The sequence below is a fragment of the Silurus aristotelis genome (genome assembly GCF_946808225.1).
Source record: "Silurus aristotelis genome assembly, chromosome: 11".
In the NCBI taxonomy this organism is placed as follows: domain Eukaryota; kingdom Metazoa; phylum Chordata; class Actinopteri; order Siluriformes; family Siluridae; genus Silurus; species Silurus aristotelis.
The window spans coordinates 29,542,084-29,564,929 of record NC_139584.1 but is presented as its reverse complement, the minus strand read 5'-3'; the positions used below and the strand labels follow the sequence as shown (position 1 = coordinate 29,564,929).

Sequence of the window (22,846 nt, the reverse complement as noted above, 5' to 3'; positions counted from 1 at the left end):
TTAAAAAAAATCTGGGTGTGGTGAAGGTTAATAAATAACAGAAGCGCTCTAACATCATCTTCTCTGGTAGGGTTGCGCTGGATTCTGTTCCAGGATGGAGCCTTCTGGAGCGCTTTCTTCACTTTTACTGCTTTTTTCCAGTGTCATTATACAGGTGACCTCCAAAGACACGTAAGACCCATTAATACGTTTCATATTTTCCTCCTTTATTTGTGGTACAAATGTCATTTTTATAGGGTTTGATTGTGATTTCCTCAGAATGAACCGAATGATAAACGGAATAAAAAAATAAATAAAAAAAAACTATATATTAGTATATAATAATAAGAATAATATATTAATTATTAATCATTGAATATGCTGTCAAGCTTCAGAGATTAAAGCAGTAAATTATTTTAACCTCATAAATGTTTCATCGATAAAAATGTGTGAAAAGTTTTCTTTAACGTGCAACAAATTTGTCATGATTTATTTAAAAACAAATACAAATCACCATTTTTTTGCTGGTGACCTCATAAAGTCTCATAATCTTTACCTCCAGTAGGAATTACTAGAAAAGAGTTCAAGTTGATTGTAATAATATAAAGCTGCAGTATCCTGCAGACCAAATAATGACCCTGTGCTTATTAGATTATAAATATACTGTATGTATATTGCGTCTATATTCTACATAATATATTCCATATTTGTGTCTATAATTTTTTTTTTTGCCTCAAACCAACAATCATGAAAAAAATACACTTTTTTTCCACTTCATGCTCCAATGACCTTCGGGCGACTATACAGATATCACATGCTACTTATATAATAATATGCAAAATATACGGTAGAAATGATGTAACACAGGAGTGCAAACAGCATTTATAATGTCCAGTACACAGTTTTACTGATAACCTGTGAATTTGTAAATAAAAATGGTCTTTAAGTTCGCTGGTTTTTTGCTTCACTCTCAGTAATATATGATATTATTCATGATGGTCATCACTGGTGAATCTAACGAGGGAGATACAGTTCTGTCGCCTTACTTGCTTTTCCATTTCTATCTCCTCTCAGTGTTTACCTGTTGACTGTGACCTCGCTGGCTGAAGGAGGGACTACAGAGACGCTCTGTCTCACCGTCAACCCTCTTGGACCTGTTTCTATAGACGTGCAACTCGACTGTAACCAAAAGGGAGTCTCCATTCTGAAGGAAAAGTTTATAAACCAAGAATACTATAGATGTGTCTCATTCCAGGTCATTTTTTTATTATAATAATAATAATAATAATAATAATAATGATAATAATAATAATAATAATAATAAAGTTTTCTGATTCTGAAAACTGATTTTCATATCAATAATTACAAATTTAATCAAATAAAAATACAGAATTTTTTAAGTAGTAGCAGCAGGTTTTTTTTTTGTTTCTAACAGGTTCCTGTTGTAACTGTGGAAACAGTGGCATCTATAAATATTCATATTATTGGGCATAAAACAACTCTAAACAAAGCAACAAAAATCCTCATCTATCCTTCAACAAAACTGGCCATGATTCAGACGGACAAACCCATCTACAAACCAGGACAAACAGGTAACACTGTGTAAACCAGGACGCTTCAGGTGTGTCCTCACAAACTGCTGATATGTGAAATAAAACCCTGTGTGTAGTAATGAAGACTCTTTCCCTGTCATGTGACCTTCTGCCTTTAGCTATTGTTTGTGTATTAAAAACAAGTTCGAATAGAAATGCACAAGCATCATATAGATATTTATTGTTTCTCCCGCAGTGAAGTTTCGCATCGTCTCCCTGGATACCAATTTCCTCACCTACCAACAAACGGTTGGAAAATTTTGATTCTTAGCCAGAAATTAGTAGGAATATTTATCAATCATCATAATCAAGTTATTTAACCAACAAAACACGTCTTTTTTTCTATTAAAATTACAAATGTATTGTGATGATTTATGAATATAGGATGCATAGATGTCGCCAATATACTTTTACTTTGGGTTTAATGTGATTCTAAAAGCTTTTCTGTCTTTTTTGTTTCAGTTTCCTCTAATAGAAGTGCAGGTACAGTCCCATGTGACAGATTTAACACTCACACTTTCCCTTTAAAACACTGAAACATGTTATTTGGTCATTATTGGTCTTTATGTATATATCTTTATCAGGATCCGAACTCAAACCGCATCGGTCAGTGGCTGAACGTCGCCACTCACAGCGGAATCGTGGATCTGTCGTACCCCATTAACTCCGAGGCCATGAAAGGAATTTATAGCATTACAGCCTGGGACCAGAAAAACACAGCACTTATACAAAGCTTCCAAGTCAAGGACTACGGTAGAGACAGACCCGGTTTATCTTTAAAGTTTAGTCTCCTGTATGTACAATAATCTGCTTTTAATCCTTATATTATGATCAAAACTAAAATAATTTAACTCAGTTATTTTCTTTATGATTTATATTTATGATCAAATGTTTTATAATATTATAAAATGTAGGACAAAATAACAAGCTCAGTAAATGTGACTATAATGGGGTTCTTTAGAATATTTGTTAAAATTTTATTTCATGTAGGCAACATTATTAGTTTAGTTTTATTGTAAATATCATCTTGAATTTACATTTTCTTTTGGAATTCAATGGTTCCAATTATTCTTTACTAAATGTAATTTTTTATTTATTACTAATTTACTAATGCAAAACTAACAAAATATAGACTTTATTCATAGTAAGGCATTTCTTTTCAGAGAAATGTGAGAACTAAAAAGATATAAGAATAATCATATCAACTAATTGGTTATTTACCACTTTATTCAGTGCTATGATTAAAATCCTGACCTCTACAATACACATTTATTCCTTTGGAGGTTTTTAGCAAAACTGCTGTGCTACAACAGAATCTTGGAGATAGAAGGAAGGATGATTTTAGCCTGAATGGTTGCTGGATTCTGGCTCTGGATTGTCACTGATTGACTCAACCTGTTCTGAGACTATCAGGCCACCCTTCCTGCCATATCTTCTTCAATAATTCATTAGGTCCACATTGCTTTAGGACCACCACCCAGATAGCCATCATTTTAGTACATCACTCTGCTGAAAGCTGCATCGTTACAATGCATTTATTTATTTAGACCCCACTGTAATGATACTCATAATAGACTCTGAGTGACAAAATCTATTTCATCTCATTAAGACTTATATAAAAAAAATACCAATAAAATCCTAGATAATTGCATGTGCTGTTACAAGACAAGGTTCCTCAATGGATGCATCAATAAGAAGAGCAAGTGAGCAGTGAGAGGGCAGAGGAACTCATTCAGCCCACTGGGTTAAAAAAAAAAGGTTCTTCTGCTGTTTCTTGGAACCCCCTGTGATCAGGGAATGCTTTGTTATGGAGCACTGAAGCAGCTGTTAGAATTCTACATGTAATCATGGTTTCTAATGATATATTCTGATCTCATATAAAAACATACTTTATGTGAGAGCATTTAACACAGTGAAAGCATCAAAATGGACGATATGTAAAATGCATAAAAGCACATGGTTACATTTCTATTAAAATCCACGCACCACCATCTGTTACAGTCCTGCCAACTTTTGAAATCACGGTCAAACTTCCTCCGATCATAACCATCTTGGACAAGTACGCTACGCTGAAAGTCTGTGCAAAGTGAGTATTCTGTTTCATCGCTCCAATTCAACTGCAACTTATTAAAGCTCAGAAGTTTGACATTTAAAATCCGTCATAATCGTCCATAATCTCTTCCATTCTTCACAGATACACATACGGGAAACCAGTGAATGGGATGGTGAAGGCCACCGTGTGCCATAACAGCTACAGATACTGGTGGCTTCCACCAGGAATGACAGCGACACCAGACATCTGCAGAAAATATAAAATGAAGGTTAGTAATCTTTATGATTCAATCTGCAGAAAAACTTAAAAAACACTACACATCTCCATCACTAATGTTCAGTTATTCAGTTCTGTAAACAATTTCAGGCACATGATTATTTTCAAGTCTTTGTCAGCATTTCAAAATTGAGGGATGATTTCTTTCCTGAAGTGTTTTTTTCTTGCTTACGTTTACACTTTATGATTTTTTTTAGACCGACAAGACGGGCTGTGGACAACGCATCCTAAATCTGAAAGATTTTGCAATAACCGATTCACGTTACGAGCCTTCAATCACTGCTCAGTGTGAAATAGAAGAACAAGGAACTGGTGAGAGACTGTTATTAAAAGCTTTATTATTATATAAATGCATGACATACTTTTAAACTTTGCTTTTATATTATTAAAATCGCTTTGTTTTGTTTATTTGGACCAATAATTGGAACCCTAACCGTGTGTGTGAATGCTGTGTTTTTTTCTCCAGGAGTGATTCTGACAGGTTCAAGCAGTTCTTCGATAACATCTAGTATGGTCATGCTTTCATTTGAAGATTCACCGACAGTATTTAAGCCCAAAATGAAATATAATGGAAAAGTAATTACCTTATTGATACTTATTCTAAATTACTGTCAGTTTAAAATGTAATGTGCAGTATGTAGTCTAATTAATTCAATAGCAGTATGAATTCGAGGTCATCTTCATCTCTTCATGATAATTTAACTGGTTAGATGTTTTTTGACATCGTTTTCTGATCTTTTTGTCTTCCTCATTAGATTAAAGTGACTGACGCCAAATCCAATCCTCTGAGAAAGAAAGTTGTGTATCTGACTGCAAATTATGGTGGTACAAATTCAGTCCAGAAGCTGGTGACAAATGATCAAGGGATCATCGAGTTAACCCTTAACACTGATATGTGGGGTTCACAGTCAGTAACTTTACAGGTGGGTGAAGTCTTCAGCTTTATGTGTGTGTGTATATATACACATCGATCAGCCATAACATTATGACCACCTGCCTAATATTGTGTTGGTCCTCTTTTCCTGACAAAACAGTCGTAACACTTCGATCATTAACAGTATGAACTTCTTCAGCAGTTTGAGCTACAGGAGCTCGTCTGTTGGATCGAACCACACCTTGGCTGCCCACGACCCTGTCACCGGTTCACCACTGTTCCTTCATTGGAGCACTTTTAATAGATACTGACCACTGCAGACCAGGAACATCTACAAGAGCTACAATTTTGGAGACACTCTGACCCAGTCGTCTAGACGTCACAATTTGTGAAACTCACTCAAGTTCTTACGCTCGTCCATTTTTCCTGCTTTTCCTACTTTGAGCACAAAATGTTCACCTGCTGCCTAATAAATAAATCCACCCACTAACAGGTGTCATGATGAAGATCATCAGTGTTCTTTACTTCACCACTCAGAATGTTATAAGGTCATAATGTTATACGTCTGCCTTGTGGTTGTCATGTCCGTACCTGATAAAAATATTTTTCTTTATTATTGTTCCTTTGCACAGGCCCAGTATGAAACAACGAACAGAGTATTTGTATACATTGCAAATAAGCTCACGGCGTACTACCCCTCAGCTTACCTCTGGCTCCAGCCGTTTTACTCCACGAGCCAGAATTTTGTTCAGTTGCAGAGCATCTCAAATCCTTTCAGCTGTAACAAAAACGCTGTCATCAAAGCTCAGTATCTAATACAGCAAACTGCACTTAAACTACACCAGAAGGCCATAACCTTCTCTTATATGGTGGGTTTGGTTTTCACTCTAAAATTATAACATGAGAATTGAATCACGAATCATTGCACCATGAAAAGTAACGTTTCTGTAATCATTTACTTTAAATGTGTTTGCAGGAGTTTAACTGAATATGAGAACAAATCAAATCAAATACTTTATTTTATGGATTACAATTTAATAATTTTAATTTTACTGTGTCCAGGTGATGAATAAAGGGCATTTGGTTCAGCAGGGACGTATCGTACAATACATCAACCATGCATCAGGTTTGTTATTATCACATATTAACTACAGAAAAACTGGAAAACCAATGTAGTAATATTACTCTTACACTCTTACTATTTTTCTGTTTTATAGTAGAGCACAAGGGTGAGCTGACCATCACTCTGCAGAAGATGTTAAAGATGACTCCGATTGCTCAAGTGGTCATCTACATGGTCCTATACAATGGGCAAGTTGTGGCAGACAGCATGAATTATCCCATCCAGCTGTGTTTGGCTAACAAGGTCAGAAATTAACTGACTTTTTATTTAAGATTTGATAACGAGGTTTTTCTGTCAATTAAGTGACCTTTATTCAAATAGATACATGAAGAGGACACTTTTCTATACAAGCAGGTTTGAGGACTAAGATGAATTTTAGAATGATTAGACTGATGATTAACACAAAGTTATGATCTGAACTTGATAACAAGATGTTCACACCCTTTGTTATTGACACTTGAAATGTAGCTCAGGTGCCTTCCATCGTTTTCTAAAGAATCTTTGTGATGTTTCTACAGTCAGATTGGACTCCACCTGTGACAAATTTAATTGATTTTATATAATTCAAAAAAGCACATAATGGTTTATATAGGATTTAACAGCTGAAAGGCATATCAGAGTGAAAAACCAAACCATATAAAAGGATCTGGCTGCAGATCTCAGAGACATGATTGTGGACAGCTACAAAAACAGCAGTTTTAGTTATTCTCAAATGTAAGAAGTTCAAAATAACTATGATTCTACCTAGTCCAACCCAGATGTTCAAGTAGGACGTTAGTAAGAGGGGTGAACATGAACCCTGGTTGAGCTCCAGTTTGAGTTTGATAAAGCAGGTAATAAAAATGATACATCGTCAAGTAATAAAGAGATGAACGCTGTTCTGTTAAATATTAAAATAAACAGCCATATTGTAAAGTAAAAAACTAACAAAAAAGCCAATAGATACACTAAATCACCAACAGTTTGCAGTCCCAAATTGCTCCTCTAATACCTTCCAATCTTCTGGGAAGATGTTTCACTAGATTTTGAAGTGTGCTTGTGGAGATTTGTGTTCATCAGCCACAAGAGTGTGAGTACAATCAGGTACTGATGAAGGTGAGAAGTTGATGAGACCTGGGGTTCAGTCAGCATTAACTTTCATCCCAAAGGTGTTCAGTAGGGTTGAGATCAGAGCTCTACAGCAGATCGTCCTCTCCAAACCATGTAAAGCAGATCTTCATGGAGCTGGCTTTGTGCACAGGGGTATTGCAGTGCTGGAACAGGTTTTGGGTTTCCAAGTTCAAGTAAACGCAAACTTTTATTAGACTGCATTGAAAGATGTTCTGTACAATTGAGTGCCTCCGGGTTTGTGGTAACTGTTTGGAGAAGAACCACATAGAGCAGGAAAGGTCAGGTGTCCCAAAACTGCGTTTGGTTTTAAATAATGAACACATTTTGGTTGTTGGTTTATTTCTGTAAATATTAATTAATTAATTGTTTTCATTTTGATTTGTTTTTCCAGGTGTCCCTACAGTTTTCTGCTACAACGGAACTTCCTGCTCATCAAATATCAATGACGCTGAAAGCTGCTCCAGGTTCGCTGTGTTCAGTGAGGGCAATAGATCAGAGTCTGCTGCTGCTGCAACCAGAAAGTGAACTCAACATCGAATCTGTACGTTTCAACTGTTTAAATGTTCTGCATTCAGTCATATGACTCATTTTAAATGTGTTTGCGGTTTTGACTTTCAGGAGTGGAATTGGTTTAGGCAAAGCTTAAAAATAGTACACGCACATGGCTTCCTGTCCACACAGTGTGGGTCAATGAAAACAATTCTAAGGCAAAAAAACAAACATTAAATCTGCATTCTATTAGCTGCCAGCAAAGATGTAGTAACTTAATCAATCACTTTTAGCAGCTTTGGTAAGGAGAAAAACATGTTATATCACACAACACATCAAAGCTTCAACAGGACAAGACTGACAACAATATGAACTAATATTACACACATATACATGTATTTAGGACTTCTGGCAATCATAGTGTCTGGTATAATGAGAAATGATGTCATACACTTTTATTCCAGGTGTTCAACATGCTGCCTCTACAGATGTTATCAGGATATCCATACAATATAAATGAAGAAGATTCCCACCCCTGCTGGGGGAACCCATTTTTCGGGACAATTCCATTTGCAGAACTGGCACCAAGATCGTTAACTTTTTTTCCAAGCTCTGGAAAAGTGGACGTGTACAACATCTTTAAAGTACGATCTCATTCTGTTCTAGTTAGTAATTTAGTGTAGGATAATTATCGGGTAGAAAACAACAAGTCTAATGAGATATTTTGTTATTTACCAAAGAGAACATTATATTTAATAATGTGTAGATTTGTTATAAGGGATATTATAAAGTTTTACAGTGAGTCTCGCATGTCTGAGATTTGAAACAGTCAGAGGTTTTTTAAAAAGCTTCAGGGCAGAGGTGTGGTTTTTTTTGTGGTGATAAACTTTTTATTTTTGAACATGTGTTCCACTTGTTTTCTCAGGATGTCGGAATCAAGATTCTCACCAACGCGAATATAAAAAAACCTTCAGAGTGCATTAACAACTTCATGTTTCTGGGTGGTAAGTGATTTCTCCATTTGCATTTTCTTTTTTGCCAGTTCAAGAAATATTTAGACATAAACATTGACAAAGCAATTGATATTCGAGTTGTCTTAGAGTTTGAACTTTAAATTTTATTACATTGTGAAATTTGAATTTAATAACGAATGTGAGCTTTAAGTTTAAACTCTAAGTTCGGCTTTAAACATATTTGGTAATAAGAGCCATAAACAGACACTGTGTTTTATCCTGAGTGATTCCAGGCCTCAACTCATCCTGTCTTCAGTTCCTGCTTGTTTTTGTGGTGTTTTGTCGTCAGTTTAACCAGTAGCTCGATCGGATTCAGGTTGGATGATTGATTTGGCCACTGGTTTTTGAAGTATTTGGCTAAATGTGAGCAGATAATGAAGCCCGGTACAATGCAGAGTTCATACCACTGATTTTGCCGTACATGCCTACAGTACACTATAATATAAGGTGTTATGCTTTGGTTCATGAGCAGATCCTTTCCCTCACAGTATTCATTGATCTTTGTTTCCTCAGTACATCAACATTACACGGTTTTATAGATATTTTTAAACTGTATTCTTGTCTTCTGTCAAACTTGTTTTTGAGGCAGTGGTTTACTTTAAGAAGCCCTCTGTATTTTCTCAGGTGGCATCTACTCTTCATTTACTTAATTCCTACTTTGACACAGACATGACAAACCCTCTCAACAATAGGGAAAGTTAAATAATAATATAGGAACAGAATGCATCTGACCAGCAAAATGTCCAGTTAAATTTGGTTCATTGGATAGGAAACCAAACCATTCACCCAGTTTGGAGGTACTGCACTGGAGGTACCCTTAAAGCTAAAAGTCTGTACTTTTTATTAATTACTTTTAACTTTAGACAGTGAAATAACAGAAACTATGTCAATGTACAAATATTTATAAACCTTACTGTAAATCTAAATTTAGCCCCAGTTGCAGAAGCCACCGCTGTACCAATGCTCATGACCACTGAAGCTTCTACAGCTACTACAACAGCTGCTTCAGCTCAACAGCTGGCAAGTTCAAACCAACCGGTTGTTACCATCCGCAAATTTTTCCCAGAGACGTGGATTTGGGATCTCGTCTCAGTCAGGTGTGTTACTATGAGAAACTTTTTTTTTTTAGTTTTTCCTCAGTCTGTATTATTAATTGGCTGTTATTTCTTCTACAGTCCATCCGGCGTGCTGAACGTTGATAAAACCACGCCGGACTCGATCACAACGTGGCAAGCTGGAGCATTCTGTACATCATCCGTCGGGTTTGGAGTCGCCCCAAAAACCGCGCTCACGGTTTTCCAGCCTTTCTTTGTGAGCCTCAACATGCCGAGCTCCGTCATCCGAGGAGAAGTTTTCTCACTCAAAGTCACTGTTTTCAATTACATCACAAGCTGTATGATGGTGAGCTCAGATGTTTTGTCTACTCATTATTTTTCTCAAACCATGTATTTATTTTCTTAGCAACAAATCTGACCTTTTGAATCACATCAATTTTCCTAATGATGCTAACTGCAGATCACACTTGTGATTAACCAATGATTAACATACTCCATTTATCCTGAAGAACACAACATTCTTTAGCGTTTTACATCATCTCCTGACTTCTAGTGTTATTTAAGCATGTATTAGCACTGATCCTACAGCTGGTCCTTGAATCAGCAGAAGAAAAAGCTGGTTTCATTTGCAGATAACTGAAGCAAAAAAAAACTTTGTGTTAAAGGTGAAGGTGACTTTGGATAACTCAAAACAGTTTGCAGCAAAACCCTGTAAAGACTGCGTTTACACAAAATGTCTGTGTGCTGATGAAAACTGGACCTTCACCTGGACCATCACCCCACTGGTGCTCGGTACATCAGACTTTAATTCTTAAAGCACACTGAAAATGCCAGAATGGGAACTTGACCTTATTCATGTTATGTATATGTTTTACCTTTAAAACAAATACGTGTGTGTGTGTGTGTGTGTTTGTGTGTGTGTGTGTGTGTGTGTGTGTGTGTGTGTGTGTGTGTGTGTGTGTGTGTGTGTGTGTGTGTGTGTGTGTGTGTGTGTGGATGTGTGTGTGTGTGTGTGTGTGTGTGTGTGTGTGTGTGTGTGGATGGATGTGTGTGTGTGTGTATGTGTTTGTTATAGGGCAAGTAAGCATCAAAGTGACAGCGGAGGCTATGCAGTCATCTCTGCTGTGTGGAGGAAATGCAGTTACTGTACCAGAGAAAGGACGAATCGATTCAGTCATTAAAATGCTGCAAGTTCTGGTAATTATTACGTTAATATTATTAATAATTATTGTTTTCATGATTTGCATCCAGACCATTTAAGAAATACATTAGATTCAAGTAGGGATTTGCCTTACGAGGGGCTGAACACAGGACACCAGACTCAGAAGAAGTGCTCTTAGGCGTGCTCTTTAATTAGTGTGAAACTTGAGAGTGTGTTAAACGTGGAGTGGAGTGTGAAGTCTAGCGGTTATGGGGAAGTCAGGAAACGGTCGCTGGAGCTGCGGACAGAAGGATGAATGCATGCTGCTTGTCTGCCACAGGGTTTTCTCGCCTTTTTGCAGGAGCAGATTTTAGCTGTTGTTTTCGCTTCCTCTGCTGCATCCTGGACCACTAATGCTACGCTAGCAGAGTGCTTAGACTTCTGCTCCTTTTTCCCTTCCCAGTGCCCTTTTATATCCTCCAGCCTTCTCCAAACCCGGTGAGGAGCTGCTGCACTGAGTATCTGACACCAGATGTGCACTACTTCTCCGCCCCGGTGTTCTTCTATGTGTTTCCCAGCTTTCCACCCAGTAGTGCTGAACCGGCGCTGTCCATTCAGGACCAGCAGTTGCGTTTGGAGCAGCTTCTCTTAGTTGTGCTCAGTGTCTCAATACAGCTGTCATACAAATGTAACTCAGATTTGTGAATTTATAACCGTAAATTATTGATAAAAATATATATTTGTATTTTGCTGCCATTTTCAGGCTGAAGGAACCAAACAGTCTAAAAGCTACAATGAGCTTCTCTGTCCATCAGGTCAGACACACACCTTTTTTCTTTCACCTTCTATATACTGCAAAGAGCATATACAAACAGTATAGATTACAGTGAAGAAAGTGTTTAGTAAAAAAAAAAATAATAATAATAATAATAAAAATTTAAAAAGCCTATTTAAAACTGAGGATTTTATTTATTTATTGATCAGTTCTGTTTGTATTTGGGCTAAAATGGGGCTCTTGAACAGGTTTCATAATTTTTGCTAGAGCAGGAATCCCTGATTGCATTCTTGAAGTGTCAGTCCAGCACAATTTGTGGTTTCAGTGATTCACATCAGTTTAGACCATGTTTTTTTCTTGTTTCTGTTTCTCTGTTAGGTAATGCAATTAAGAAAATGGTCTCGTTGTCCCTGCCTGATGTATTTGTAGAAGGTTCACCCACAGCCTCAGTCTCTGTCCTGGGTGAGTTGATAAACTGTTATCAATAACTTTTATTATTTTTCTATTTAAATTATCAATCATTTCCCATTCAAATACAAGAATTAGATTTTTTTATTTTCTCTCAGACAACCCAAAAAATGTTGAACTTCATTTGTAAACATTCTTATAATAACACTATCTTAACATTTCCCCTCTGCAGGAGATCTTATGGGCCGATCGTTAAAAAACCTGGCGAGTCTCCTGGCGATGCCGTACGGTTGTGGAGAGCAGAACATGCTGCGTTTTGCCCCCAACATCTTCATCCTGGAGTATCTGGAGAGCACCAACCAGCTCACACCTGCAATCAGGAGCACAGCAGATACCTACCTTGTGAGCGGTGAGAACTCTTTAGAAAAAAGCCCATCTCTCTATTACTGTAGGTTTAAGGATTACAGTATGTGCACAAAATGAAAGCTTGTACATGCAAATTATAAATGTGTAGACGAGGACATCAGCTATGTATGAAACACTGAAGAAATGGTATGGAGTACCATAGAGTACTCAGGGTAATGGGTAGTTTACTGGTTGAGTTGAAGAGCTCTAAGTGTAAATGGCATGTCTGGTTTTAGGAGATTTAAACAAATATCAGTGCTAACAATATTTTGCATGTCTCATCTTCTGCACAGGATACCAGCGAGAACTGAACTATAAACACAATGATGGATCTTACAGTGCTTTTGGGATGAGCGACCCATCAGGCAACACATGGTGAGTTGCAGAGAAATCGAACAAAAGAAAAAAAAAAAAAAGACTCAAATAAGTCAGCAAATGTATATATATATATATTAAAAAAAGCCCCAATAAATGAAGCCTTATTATGGAAATATTTATCTGAAGACTAAAAGTAAACATGCACAAGATGTCCTGCTATGTGTTTTTTACCTTACAAATAGAGTTCATGATCATGATTGTTTTCAGGCTGACGGCTTTCGTGATGAAATCTTTTGGGAAAGCAAAGAAATACATCTTTGTAGACCAGGTGTTCGTGGATCAGGCGAAGACTTGGCTCGGACAGCAGCAGATGGCTAATGGATGCTTTGCTTCAGTGGGACAACTCTTTCACAGTGACATGAAGGTCAGGAGACCAGTCTTAATAACATTTTGTCCCAGAAAGCATTTTATTCTTCTTATGACCCTGCAATGTAGCACCAATTACTCTGTTATATTTATTTGAGATTCTGTATTTCTTTATAGTGGTATTTAATGGTTATTAATCAGTTTACTGCTGGGTATGCAGTTTGTTATTTTATCAAGAAACCACAAAAGCAAAAACCACAAAAAAATCTTCTGATTTGAATGTCTAAAAAATGACAGGTTTACTTGCCCATTAAAAAAAATCACTAAAATTGGAAACTCCTTCCATAATCTTTTGTGAATTTTCCACCACATTATTAACTCCGTATTGTTATTGAATTCTTTCTTTCTTTCTCTCTTTCTCTCACTCTCTCATTTAGGGAGGAGTGAATGATGAGGTGACCCTTACCGCATACATCACGGCTTCAATGCTGGAACTCAGTTATTCAATCACAGTGAGTAAACTGAAGTTGGATGTATGCAAGTATGTTGACTTTAAGATTATAGTCAAGGTCACTGAATAATTAAGCTACATTTTGCAGGATCCTGTCGTGGCCAACAGTCTAACGTGCCTGAAGAACGCATACACTCAGGTGAACTCCAACTATGCCAAGGCTCTACTCTTCTACACCTTCACCCTTGCTGGGGATCAGGTGATGATGGACACACTCATCTCAGACTTGGATTCGAAGGCCATAATTTCAGGTATGTGTGCTGCTTCTGATATTACTGTGTGTTGGCCAGTGTTTTGTGTTGAAGTTTGTTGTCAGTATGTGGCACTCTACAGGAACAGTGTATTGATTATTTAGGAGATGATCGTTTGATTGAAATGAGTTTGATGTATAATGTGTGGGTTTAGTTCTCGTTAGAGAAAAATGAGTCAATAACTTTAGTGTGTGTCTAAAATCTTCCTCAGGAGGTGGAAGGCACTGGAGCAGAACAGATGATGGGTCAATGACGGACTCTTTAGAAGTAGAAATGACTTCATATGTGCTTCTGGCTCTGATGTCTGGACCCGAGATGTCTGGGTTTGATTTGGGTTACTGTGCCGGCATTGTCCGTTGGATTTCTCAACAACAGAACGCCTTTGGAGGCTTCGCATCTACACAGGTACAAATCAACCTCACACTTTTAAAAGTGCTCATTTTTCCAGAATATAAATTGATTTCATTTACAAGCTACATTTGAGTCAGTCTCTAGATGGGGTTTCACCTCCCGCTAACCCTGGATAATCTGGGTTTGGGGTTTGTTTTCATGTCAGCATGGTAGACCACTATGGTAATTCAAGACAGTGAAGGGCTGCCAGGGGTCACAAGAGCACTATGACCGCACATTAAAAATATACTCTTGACCCAAAATGTTATTTATAAACATCTGTTTTTAAAATAAACCAAAATTATTGGCAAATATTTCTGGACACTGTACATTACACGGTTACTTTTGTTTCTTTTTTACTATTTCCCATCATCTAGGACACTGTGGTGGCTCTTCAGGCTCTGGCAAAATACAGTGTTGCCTCATACAGTCCAGCTGGAAGTATAACTGTTGTAATAACATCAGTGTCAGGGCTGATTACCACGTTTAACATCAATCAGAGTAACAGGCTGCTGTATCAGGAAAGTTACCTGGATAAGGTTCCTGGAGATTATAACATCACTGTAGAAGGTGAAGGCTGTGTGTACATTCAGGTCTGTACACCAACGCTTCACACTTTCCTCATTCACCACAGTATCTTTATTTCTGTAAAGCTGCTTGGGGACAATGACAACTGGGGAAAGTTCTATACAAAAAGAGCGGAACTGAACTGAACCGTCATAAATTACACAGGATATCAGGGGACCAGTTTTGGATAATTAGTATTGTTATTGTTTATTTTTTATTTCTAGTTCACTGTGCACTACAACATACCTCCTCCTCCTGACCGATCTTCATTCACCATCTCAGCCTCAGCATCTGGAAACTGCAAGGTGCCAAATCCATCTCTGGAACTGACAATTACTGTCACGTGAGTTTTACTGTATATATATAACCTATAAACACATTTACACTTCTTTCGGCTGCTCCCATTAGTGGTCTCCACAGCGGATCATCCGTCTCCATACCCCCCTGTCCCCTACATCTGCCTCTTTCACACTACCTGCATGTCTTTCCTCACCACATCCATAAACCTCCTCCTTGGTCTTCCTCATTTCCTCCTTCCTGGTGGCTCCATCCTCAGCATTCTCCTACTGATATACCCCATGTCCCTCCTCTGCACATGTCCAAACCATCTCAATCTCACGTCCATCATCGTCACTCCCAACGAACATCTCAACATCTTCAGCTCTGCTACCTCCAGCTCCACCTGCTGTCTTTCACTCAATGCCACTGTCTCTAATCCATACAACATCTCAGGTCTCACCACAGTCCTATAAACTTTCCCTTTCACTCTCACAGATACTCTTCTATCACAAATCACTCCTGCTATCAATCTTCTCCACACACTCCACCCTGCCTGCACTCTTTTCTTTACTTCTCTAACACACTCTCCATTACTCTGCACTGTTGACCCCAGGTACCTGAACTCCTCCACCTTCTCCACCTCTTCTCCCTGCAACCGCACCCCTCCATTGCCCTCCCTCTCATTCACACACATGTCCTTTAATTCTTTAGTTCAGTAAAGCTGCTTTGAGACAATGTCTATTGTCAAGTCAAGTCAAGTCAAGTTTATTTGTATAGCGCTTTTCACAACAGACATTGTCTCAAAGCAGCTTTACAGAAAACAACAGTGAAGGTGAATGGTGTGCGTTTGTCCCTGATGAGCAGCCGTGGCGACAGTGGCAAGGAAAAACTCCCTTAGATGATATGAGGAAGAAACCTTGAGAGGAACCAGACTCAAAGGGGAACCCATCCTCATATGGGTGACATCAAAAGTTTGGTCATAAATCTTTCAACAATACAGAACAATTTGTGATCATCATAGATCCAGCATCAGCTTCTCCATGCCAGGGCCTTTAAACACTCGGCATCTACTTCTCCATGATCATCCATAGGTCCATAATCTTCACGAGGTGGGACGTGACTGGAGCTGGCCAAACCTCAGGAAGCCTCGGGATGGGGAGAGAAAGAGAAGCAGTGGAGAGGAATTAGCGTAGCTGCTGTTCATGATATTAACAGCACAAGTTGATAATGTGCATGTGATCAGATGTTCTGGAGCACAAGGTTGTGATGTGATGTGTGTGATGTGTGTTATGTGTAGGCTTTGCTAAAAAGATATGTTTTTAATCTGCACTTAAACTGGGAGAGTGTATCTGAACCCCGAACACTGTCAGGAAGACTATTCCAGAGTTTAGGAGCTAAATGTGAAAATGCTCTACCGCCTTTAGTGGACTTTGCTATTCTAGGAACTACTAGAAGCCCAGAGTTTTGAGATCTCAGGGAGCGTGACGGATTGTAGCGTGTTAAGAGACTGGATAGATACATGGGAGCCAAACCATTTAGTGCTTTATAAGTGAGTAGCAGTAGTTTGTAGTCTATTCGAAACTTAATAGGAAGCCAATGTAGGGACGATAAGATTGGGGTTATATGATCGTATTTTCTTGACCTAGTAAGAACTCTTGCTGCGGCATTCTGAACTAACTGAAGCTTGTTTATTAATGATGCAGGACATCCACCTAGTAATGCATTACAGTAGTCTATTCTAGAGGTCATAAACGCATGGACGAGCTTCTCTGCATCAGATATAGATAACATATTTCTTAGCTTAGAAATATTTCTAAGGTGAAAGAAGGCTGTTTTTGTAACTTGATTGATGTGATTTTTAAAAGATAAGTTGCTGTCTAAAATAACTCCCAGGTCTTTTACCGTTGAACTAGTAGTTACAGAACAACCGTCTAAATGCAGGCTGAGATGCTGGAGCTTCTGTGTACTATTTTTTGGGCCGATGAGCAAAATCTCCGTTTTATCAGGATTTAATAGCAGAAAGTTATGGGTCATCCAATCTCTTATTTCTTCAACACACTCAGTTATGCGAGCTAATTGAGCTGTATCGCCTGGTTTGGATGAAATATATAGCTGGGTATCATCAGCATAACAATGGAAGCTAATTCCATGCCTTCTAATAATATTTCCTAATGGAAGCATGTATATTGTAAAAAGCAGGGGTCCCAGAACTGACCCTTGTGGCACGCCATAATTTACTAGCATTATCCTGGATAGCTCTCCATTTAAATCTACGAAATGGTAACGATTGGACAGGTAGGATTTAAACCAGCTTAATGCCTGTCCCTGAATACCGATGTAATTCTGTAAGCGATCGAGGAGAAGATCATGATCTATAGTGTCGAACGCAGCACTAAGATCTAGTAAAACTAATAGGGAGATGTAGCCTTGGTCTGAAGCTAAAAACAGGTCGTTAGTGATTTTAACTAGAGCAGTTTCTGTGCTATGATGGGGCCTAAAACCTGACTGAAACTCTTCAAAGATATTGTTCTCCTGCAAGTGGTTACATAACTGGGCAGCGACAATCTTTTCTAAAATCTTAGACATAAATGGGAGATTTGAAATTGGTCTGTAATTCGATAGCGTGTTTGGATCCAGATTAGGTTTTTTAATGAGGGGCTTAATAACTGCTAACTTGAGGGATTTAGGGACATGACCTAACGATAGTGAGGAGTTAATAATATTTAAAAGAGGCTCACCAGCTGTATATAACACTTCCTTCAGTAGTTTAGTGGGAATTGGATCTAACTGACATGTTGTTGATTTAGCTTTCATAATAGCATCATACAGCTCTTCCTGTCCTATACATGTAAAACAGTGTAGTTGTGGGGTTGTAAGTACGATTGTGTCGGGAGATGCTGTCAGAGGTTGAACTGCCACAATTGTTTTTCGAATGTTATCTATTTTTTCAGTGAAGAAATTCATAAAGTCCTCACTACTAAACTGTGATGGAACACATTTTTCAGATCCCTGATTTGTTGTTAATTTAGCGACTGTACTGAAAAGGAACCTGGGATTGTTTTTGTTATTTTCTATGAGTTTGCTCAGGTGTTTAGCTCTAGCAGCTTTTAGCGCCTGTCTGTAGCTAAGCATACTGTCTTTATACGCAATTCTAAATACCTCCAATTTAGTTTTCCTCCATTTTCTCTCCAGATTACGTGTTGTTCTCTTTAGGGCATGCGTATGACTATTATACCAAGGTGCAGGTGCTTGTTCTCGAACCTTTTTTAACCGGATGGGGGCAACAGTGTCTAAAGTGCTAGTGAGGATAAGGTCTATGTTGTTCGCCATCTCATCAAGATGATCAGCATTTATGGGTTTAATGTGAAACTGAGATAAATCAGGCAGGTTATTTATGAATCTGTCCTTAGTGGTTGGAATAATAGTCCTACCAGGTCGATAACGTGGTGAAACACGGTTAATCTGCTCTACCGGTAGTGTGTACAGTAGGAGATAATGGTCTGTGATGTCATCACTCTGGGGTAAAATATCTATATCAGTGACGTCTGCTCCGTGGGATATTATTAAGTCTAGTGTGTGGTTAAAACGGTGGGTTGGTCTGGTGACGTTTTGTTTAACTCCAAAAGAGTTTAGTAAATCGACAAATGATAATCCTAGGGCATCGTTTTCATCATCTACATGAATATTAAAATCTCCTACAAGCAGCACTTTATCAAAGCTGATCAGGAGGTCTGAGAGAAAACAAGCAAACTCATGAAGAAAATCAGCGTAGGGTCCTGGGGGTCTGTACACGGTGACCAGAGCGAGTTTTCTATGCATCTCTGAAAGTGCAATTTTAAGAACGAGCACTTCAAATGATTTAAAGCTGAATCCTAATCTCTGACTAACATTAAGAGAAGCACTATAAATGGTTCCTACACCCCCCCCACGACCAGTCTGACGGGGCTCATGCTTATAAACATATCCTGACGGTGTCGACTCGTTTAGACCCATATAATCACCTGGTTTAATCCAGGTCTCAGTGAGACAGAGTGCATCGAGATTATTATCTGTGATCATCTCATTTACAATCAGTGCTTTGGGTGCAAGTGATCTAATGTTTAAAAGACCGAACTTTAGAACTTTGTTGTGTTTGTTTATCTGGCATTTTTCAGTTTTAACTGCAATAAGATTATTTCTGGATCTTGTGTATGTAATTCTTGGTTTTACTACACGAGGAATAGATACGGTTTCTATAAACTGGGCTGTGTGTGAACTTGTAACTATTTGGTCTGTAGTATGCGTGTTCTTATAGTTGAAGATTTCTTGATGTCTTACCAGTCAGATGGTGTGTAGTATCCTAGAGATGTTATCTGATAGCACTGCTGCTCCAACTCTGCTGGGGTGCAGGCCATCAGGGCGGAAGAACCTAGGACGCTCCCAGAAACAGTTCCAGTTATTAACAAAGAGAAGTTTATGTTCTCGACACCATGACTGTAACCATTCATTTAGAGCTAAAAGTCTACTAAACTTCTCAGCCCCTCGCTGGTAAGTGGGAAGAGGTCCTGACACAATGATCCTCGTTGTGGGTGATGTGCTGCGTACCGTCTCCACCAGGATCCTGAAGTCCCTCTTTAAGATCTCCGTTTGCCGCAGCCTGGTGTCGTTTGATCCGGCATGGAGAACAACCGCTCCGAAGTTCTCGTTCAGGATCGCGGGTACCTGCGCAGCGACATCCAGAACACGAGCACCAGGAAAACAGCGAGTGTGCACCTTACCTTTAGCTCGGGTAGCGCGGACATGCCGGACGATGGAATCTCCGAGAATAACAGTGTCGCGTTCCGTCTCGCGGAGGGGGACGAAGCGGTTCTCGGTCGAGATCTCGAAGGCCGGTGGTGGAGGTGGAGACGTCCTCGATCGGGGCTTGGCTTGTCTCTTCCGCCGCGGTCGCATCCAGGGTCCATGTTGCACCGGTGCCGGAGTTGTAGGTGCGCTGGGCCTGGGCATAGAAGCACGCGGAGTTGATGTGCTGGGAGCGTTAGGTTCAACCTGGGAGTTTACCTGGGATGAGTGCGCGTCCGCCCGGGATGTTTCCAGCGCCGCTTTCCGCTCTCGCAGCCGGTCATGCTTTACATGCAGCTCGCGAATCTGTTTCTCCAATGCCTCCATCTCCAACGCCACCGTTTGCAACTCGAACGAGTCCTCACCTGTGCTCGAATGCAGACAAACAACCGGCATAGTGCTTATCGTCACGAACAGATTTATTATACAGAGATGTGAGTGAGAGAAAATAAATATAAACAACACTAGTAATAGGCGAGTTAACTAACTACAGGCACAAGTCAGGAAGACAAAAACAATTAAGGATTATTAAAAGAGGAAAAACGGATAGATAGATAGCAAAGTTTGTTTGAAAGACGCCGAGAGATACAAACACGTAACTCGCGGCAAACAAGTCAAACACAGGAAGCTACGTCACATCATATTGTAAAAGTGCAATAGAAATAAACTAGAACTTGAACTTCTCCAGATTGTCTATGAAATATTTTTTGTTTACATGCCTCTAAGATAAAATGATTAAGACAAAGAAATGTCAGGATAAATGAAGAGAATGTAAGTAATGCTCCTTTAATTTCAGGTATAACGGTAAATGCATGGAAACCAACATGGCGGTTATTGAAGTTCAGCCTCTTTCTGGATTCACAGTGGACGTGGCGTCTGTGCAGCTTGCAGATGTAATTAAAACCTTTCACTGCACGTGTATATCATGAACATTGATCTAAATATTTATATACTTATTTAAAACATCTGGTATCAGGCATAAGTGGATGAGCCATACTTTATTCTGAACATCAGAACATCATAATGATCATATCTTTATTTCAGCTGAATCGTGGAAATATGAAACGTGTGGACCAAAATGAGGGCAACATAATCATCTACCTGAGTGGAGTAAGAACTTATATCTCTCTCACACACACACACACACACACACACACACACACACACACACACACACACACACACACACACACGAAAAACACTGCTTTTGTCTAAAACATCACCACATTCAGGTCATTTCACATTTACATTTAAACAAAAACAAGACTTCTAGTTTTAAAATATTTCTAATGGAAACATGCTCAAGTCCCAACAGCCTGATGGACGAGTTTACTCAGGCATGTTCTTTCTACTCTAATAAGAGAAAAGCTGAGGACAAAAAGAAAGCAACTTCTCCAGTGAAGATCCCTCCAGAGGCTGATGGAGCAGAATATCATAAATAGCTCCAGCATGAGTTTGACAGAGCAGCATCTGATCCTTCTTCCCTCCCTCCAGATTCCTCCCAGTCACGTTCCTTCCAGAGACCGAGCACAGTTTTCCTCTTTCTCTTGAAGTTCAAAAGGCAGATTATCAGTTTAGAGAGAAATCACAAAGTTTCTGGAAAACCGGAAAACTGCTGAAAAATCCACAATACAATAAAACATTAATACAATTATACATTTATAAAGTGCTTTTTTTCGTATCTCCGTCTGGTTTAGCTAACAAAAGATCGTGAGATGGTGTACAAACTCACAATGACTCAGGAGTTTCTAGTGGAGAAGCTGAAACCAGCTGTTGTGAAGGTTTATGACTACTACGAGATCAGTATGTAACCTTCTTTTCATTGTCCAAAGCAATTTTACACAAAGCCTCATAGTGCATCTGTGATATGAGACACATCTTCATGTGAGAACTAAATCCTGATGACTGTTTTTCCTTCTTTCTCTGAAGGTTCGAGAGCGACAACTCAGTACACGTCTCCGTGTGAAGCCTGAGGGTTTGGATATGAGCAGAAGGAGCTTTTCCTACAGTTTTACTATGTTTATGGGAATCATCAGAGTGTATTTTAATTATGAACAAAACAAAACCTTTCCTTTAACAAAAAGTCAGTAACTAGTTGTGTTTCATTTCTTCTTGTCTTCATGATTTATTTTAATAATCAAGATCAATCTGATGTTAATAAAGATACAATTTCTCTCTAATGTTCACTCTATCAATCATTTATAATCTTTAATGACATTCGATATGAGGTGCTGACTAATATGTTGATAAAAAGCAGCCAAATCACTACATCAATCTTCTTTTAATGAACAAATTCCAAAATAATGGCATTAATAAACTGATTCCTTTTTTTCATTTGCTTTCAGTGATTAAACGTTATACTGTGAATGAAGTGTTTACAATGTAAATTCCTTTATATGCCTTTAGGTACTGTTCTTGTTCAATTTATTTAATATTAGAAAATATCTTAATGTTAAAAGCTGCATAATCATATTTTGTATTTTTGTATTCGTTTCTCCACAGTTCTAGAGGTGTAACTTCCTCGCTGTTCTACAACTCCAAACCTTCTTCTTCTCCTTTTTCTCTCTTCAAAAACTGATATAAAATCTGTTGAAGTGAAATGAATAAAGTCATATGTAATGAGCATTCAAAAAAGTTCAATTAAACCTGTCAATAAATTTTCTAATTGCTGAAATTATTAATTTATGTGTATCTGTTTTTCTGATCTGCACATATCAGAGGAAAAATGGTGATTTACTGACATCGCCTTCTTCATCAAGCTTTAAATAAAGTGTGAATTTGATGAATGCAAACTGCTTAAAAATGTAAATGAATGTCCCCAGGACAGCTGATACGCATTTTTTGACACACACAAAACAAGCGAATTGCTTATATGACAGAATAAAAAAACTATGCAGTATATTCAAGTGTGTTATTCATGTAGGACGTAAATCTAAAATACCAACTTTAATAAATCAAATGGAGCAAACCACAATAATAAATACAATGACAAAAAACAACAATTAAAATATATACTGTATATACACATAAAAAATAATAAAATAAATAAA

The 22,846-nt window shown here is 38.3% G+C and overlaps 1 protein-coding gene across 2 annotated transcripts; it reads left to right on the top strand.

Moving 5' to 3' along the window:
• The first annotated feature begins 13 nt into the window (after window positions 1-13).
• Window positions 14-22,396, top strand: LOC310733200 (alpha-2-macroglobulin-like protein 1). Of its 2 annotated transcripts, none has more exons than XM_083554231.1 (34): window positions 14-171; window positions 1,054-1,234; window positions 1,415-1,571; window positions 1,768-1,820; window positions 2,034-2,054; window positions 2,156-2,324; window positions 3,573-3,657; window positions 3,766-3,892; window positions 4,098-4,212; window positions 4,367-4,476; window positions 4,656-4,823; window positions 5,407-5,643; window positions 5,837-5,900; window positions 5,995-6,140; window positions 7,399-7,548; window positions 7,961-8,140; window positions 8,422-8,500; window positions 9,441-9,606; window positions 9,685-9,910; window positions 10,230-10,356; window positions 10,640-10,761; window positions 11,469-11,520; window positions 11,859-11,942; window positions 12,121-12,297; window positions 12,587-12,668; window positions 12,879-13,035; window positions 13,415-13,489; window positions 13,577-13,739; window positions 13,951-14,144; window positions 14,507-14,722; window positions 14,921-15,039; window positions 20,593-20,906; window positions 21,494-21,599; window positions 21,726-22,396. In XM_083554231.1, exons 1-32 carry the CDS (start codon window positions 95-97, stop codon window positions 20,723-20,725), a joined length of 4,212 nt encoding a protein of 1,403 aa, XP_083410357.1. In that variant the 5' UTR covers window positions 14-94; the 3' UTR covers window positions 20,726-20,906; window positions 21,494-21,599; window positions 21,726-22,396. The 2 variants fall into 2 exon arrangements, with proteins under 2 accessions (XP_083410357.1, XP_083410356.1); XM_083554230.1 differs by having other exon boundaries at window positions 5,992-6,140.
• Window positions 22,397-22,846: the final 450 nt, after the last annotated feature.

What these genes read in the sequence shown, in the direction of transcription:
- LOC310733200 (XM_083554230.1), top strand. Translation starts at nt 95, where the DNA reads ATGGAGCCTTCTGGAGCGCTTTCTTCACTTTTACTGCTTTTTTCCAGT. An exon ending in CATCACCCCACTGGTGCTCG is followed by an intron (nt 10,357 to 10,639) that starts GTACATCAGACT and finishes TGTTTGTTATAG; the next exon opens with GGCAAGTAAGCATCAAAGTG. An exon ending in GACCCATCAGGCAACACATG is followed by an intron (nt 12,669 to 12,878) that starts GTGAGTTGCAGA and finishes GATTGTTTTCAG; the next exon opens with GCTGACGGCTTTCGTGATGA.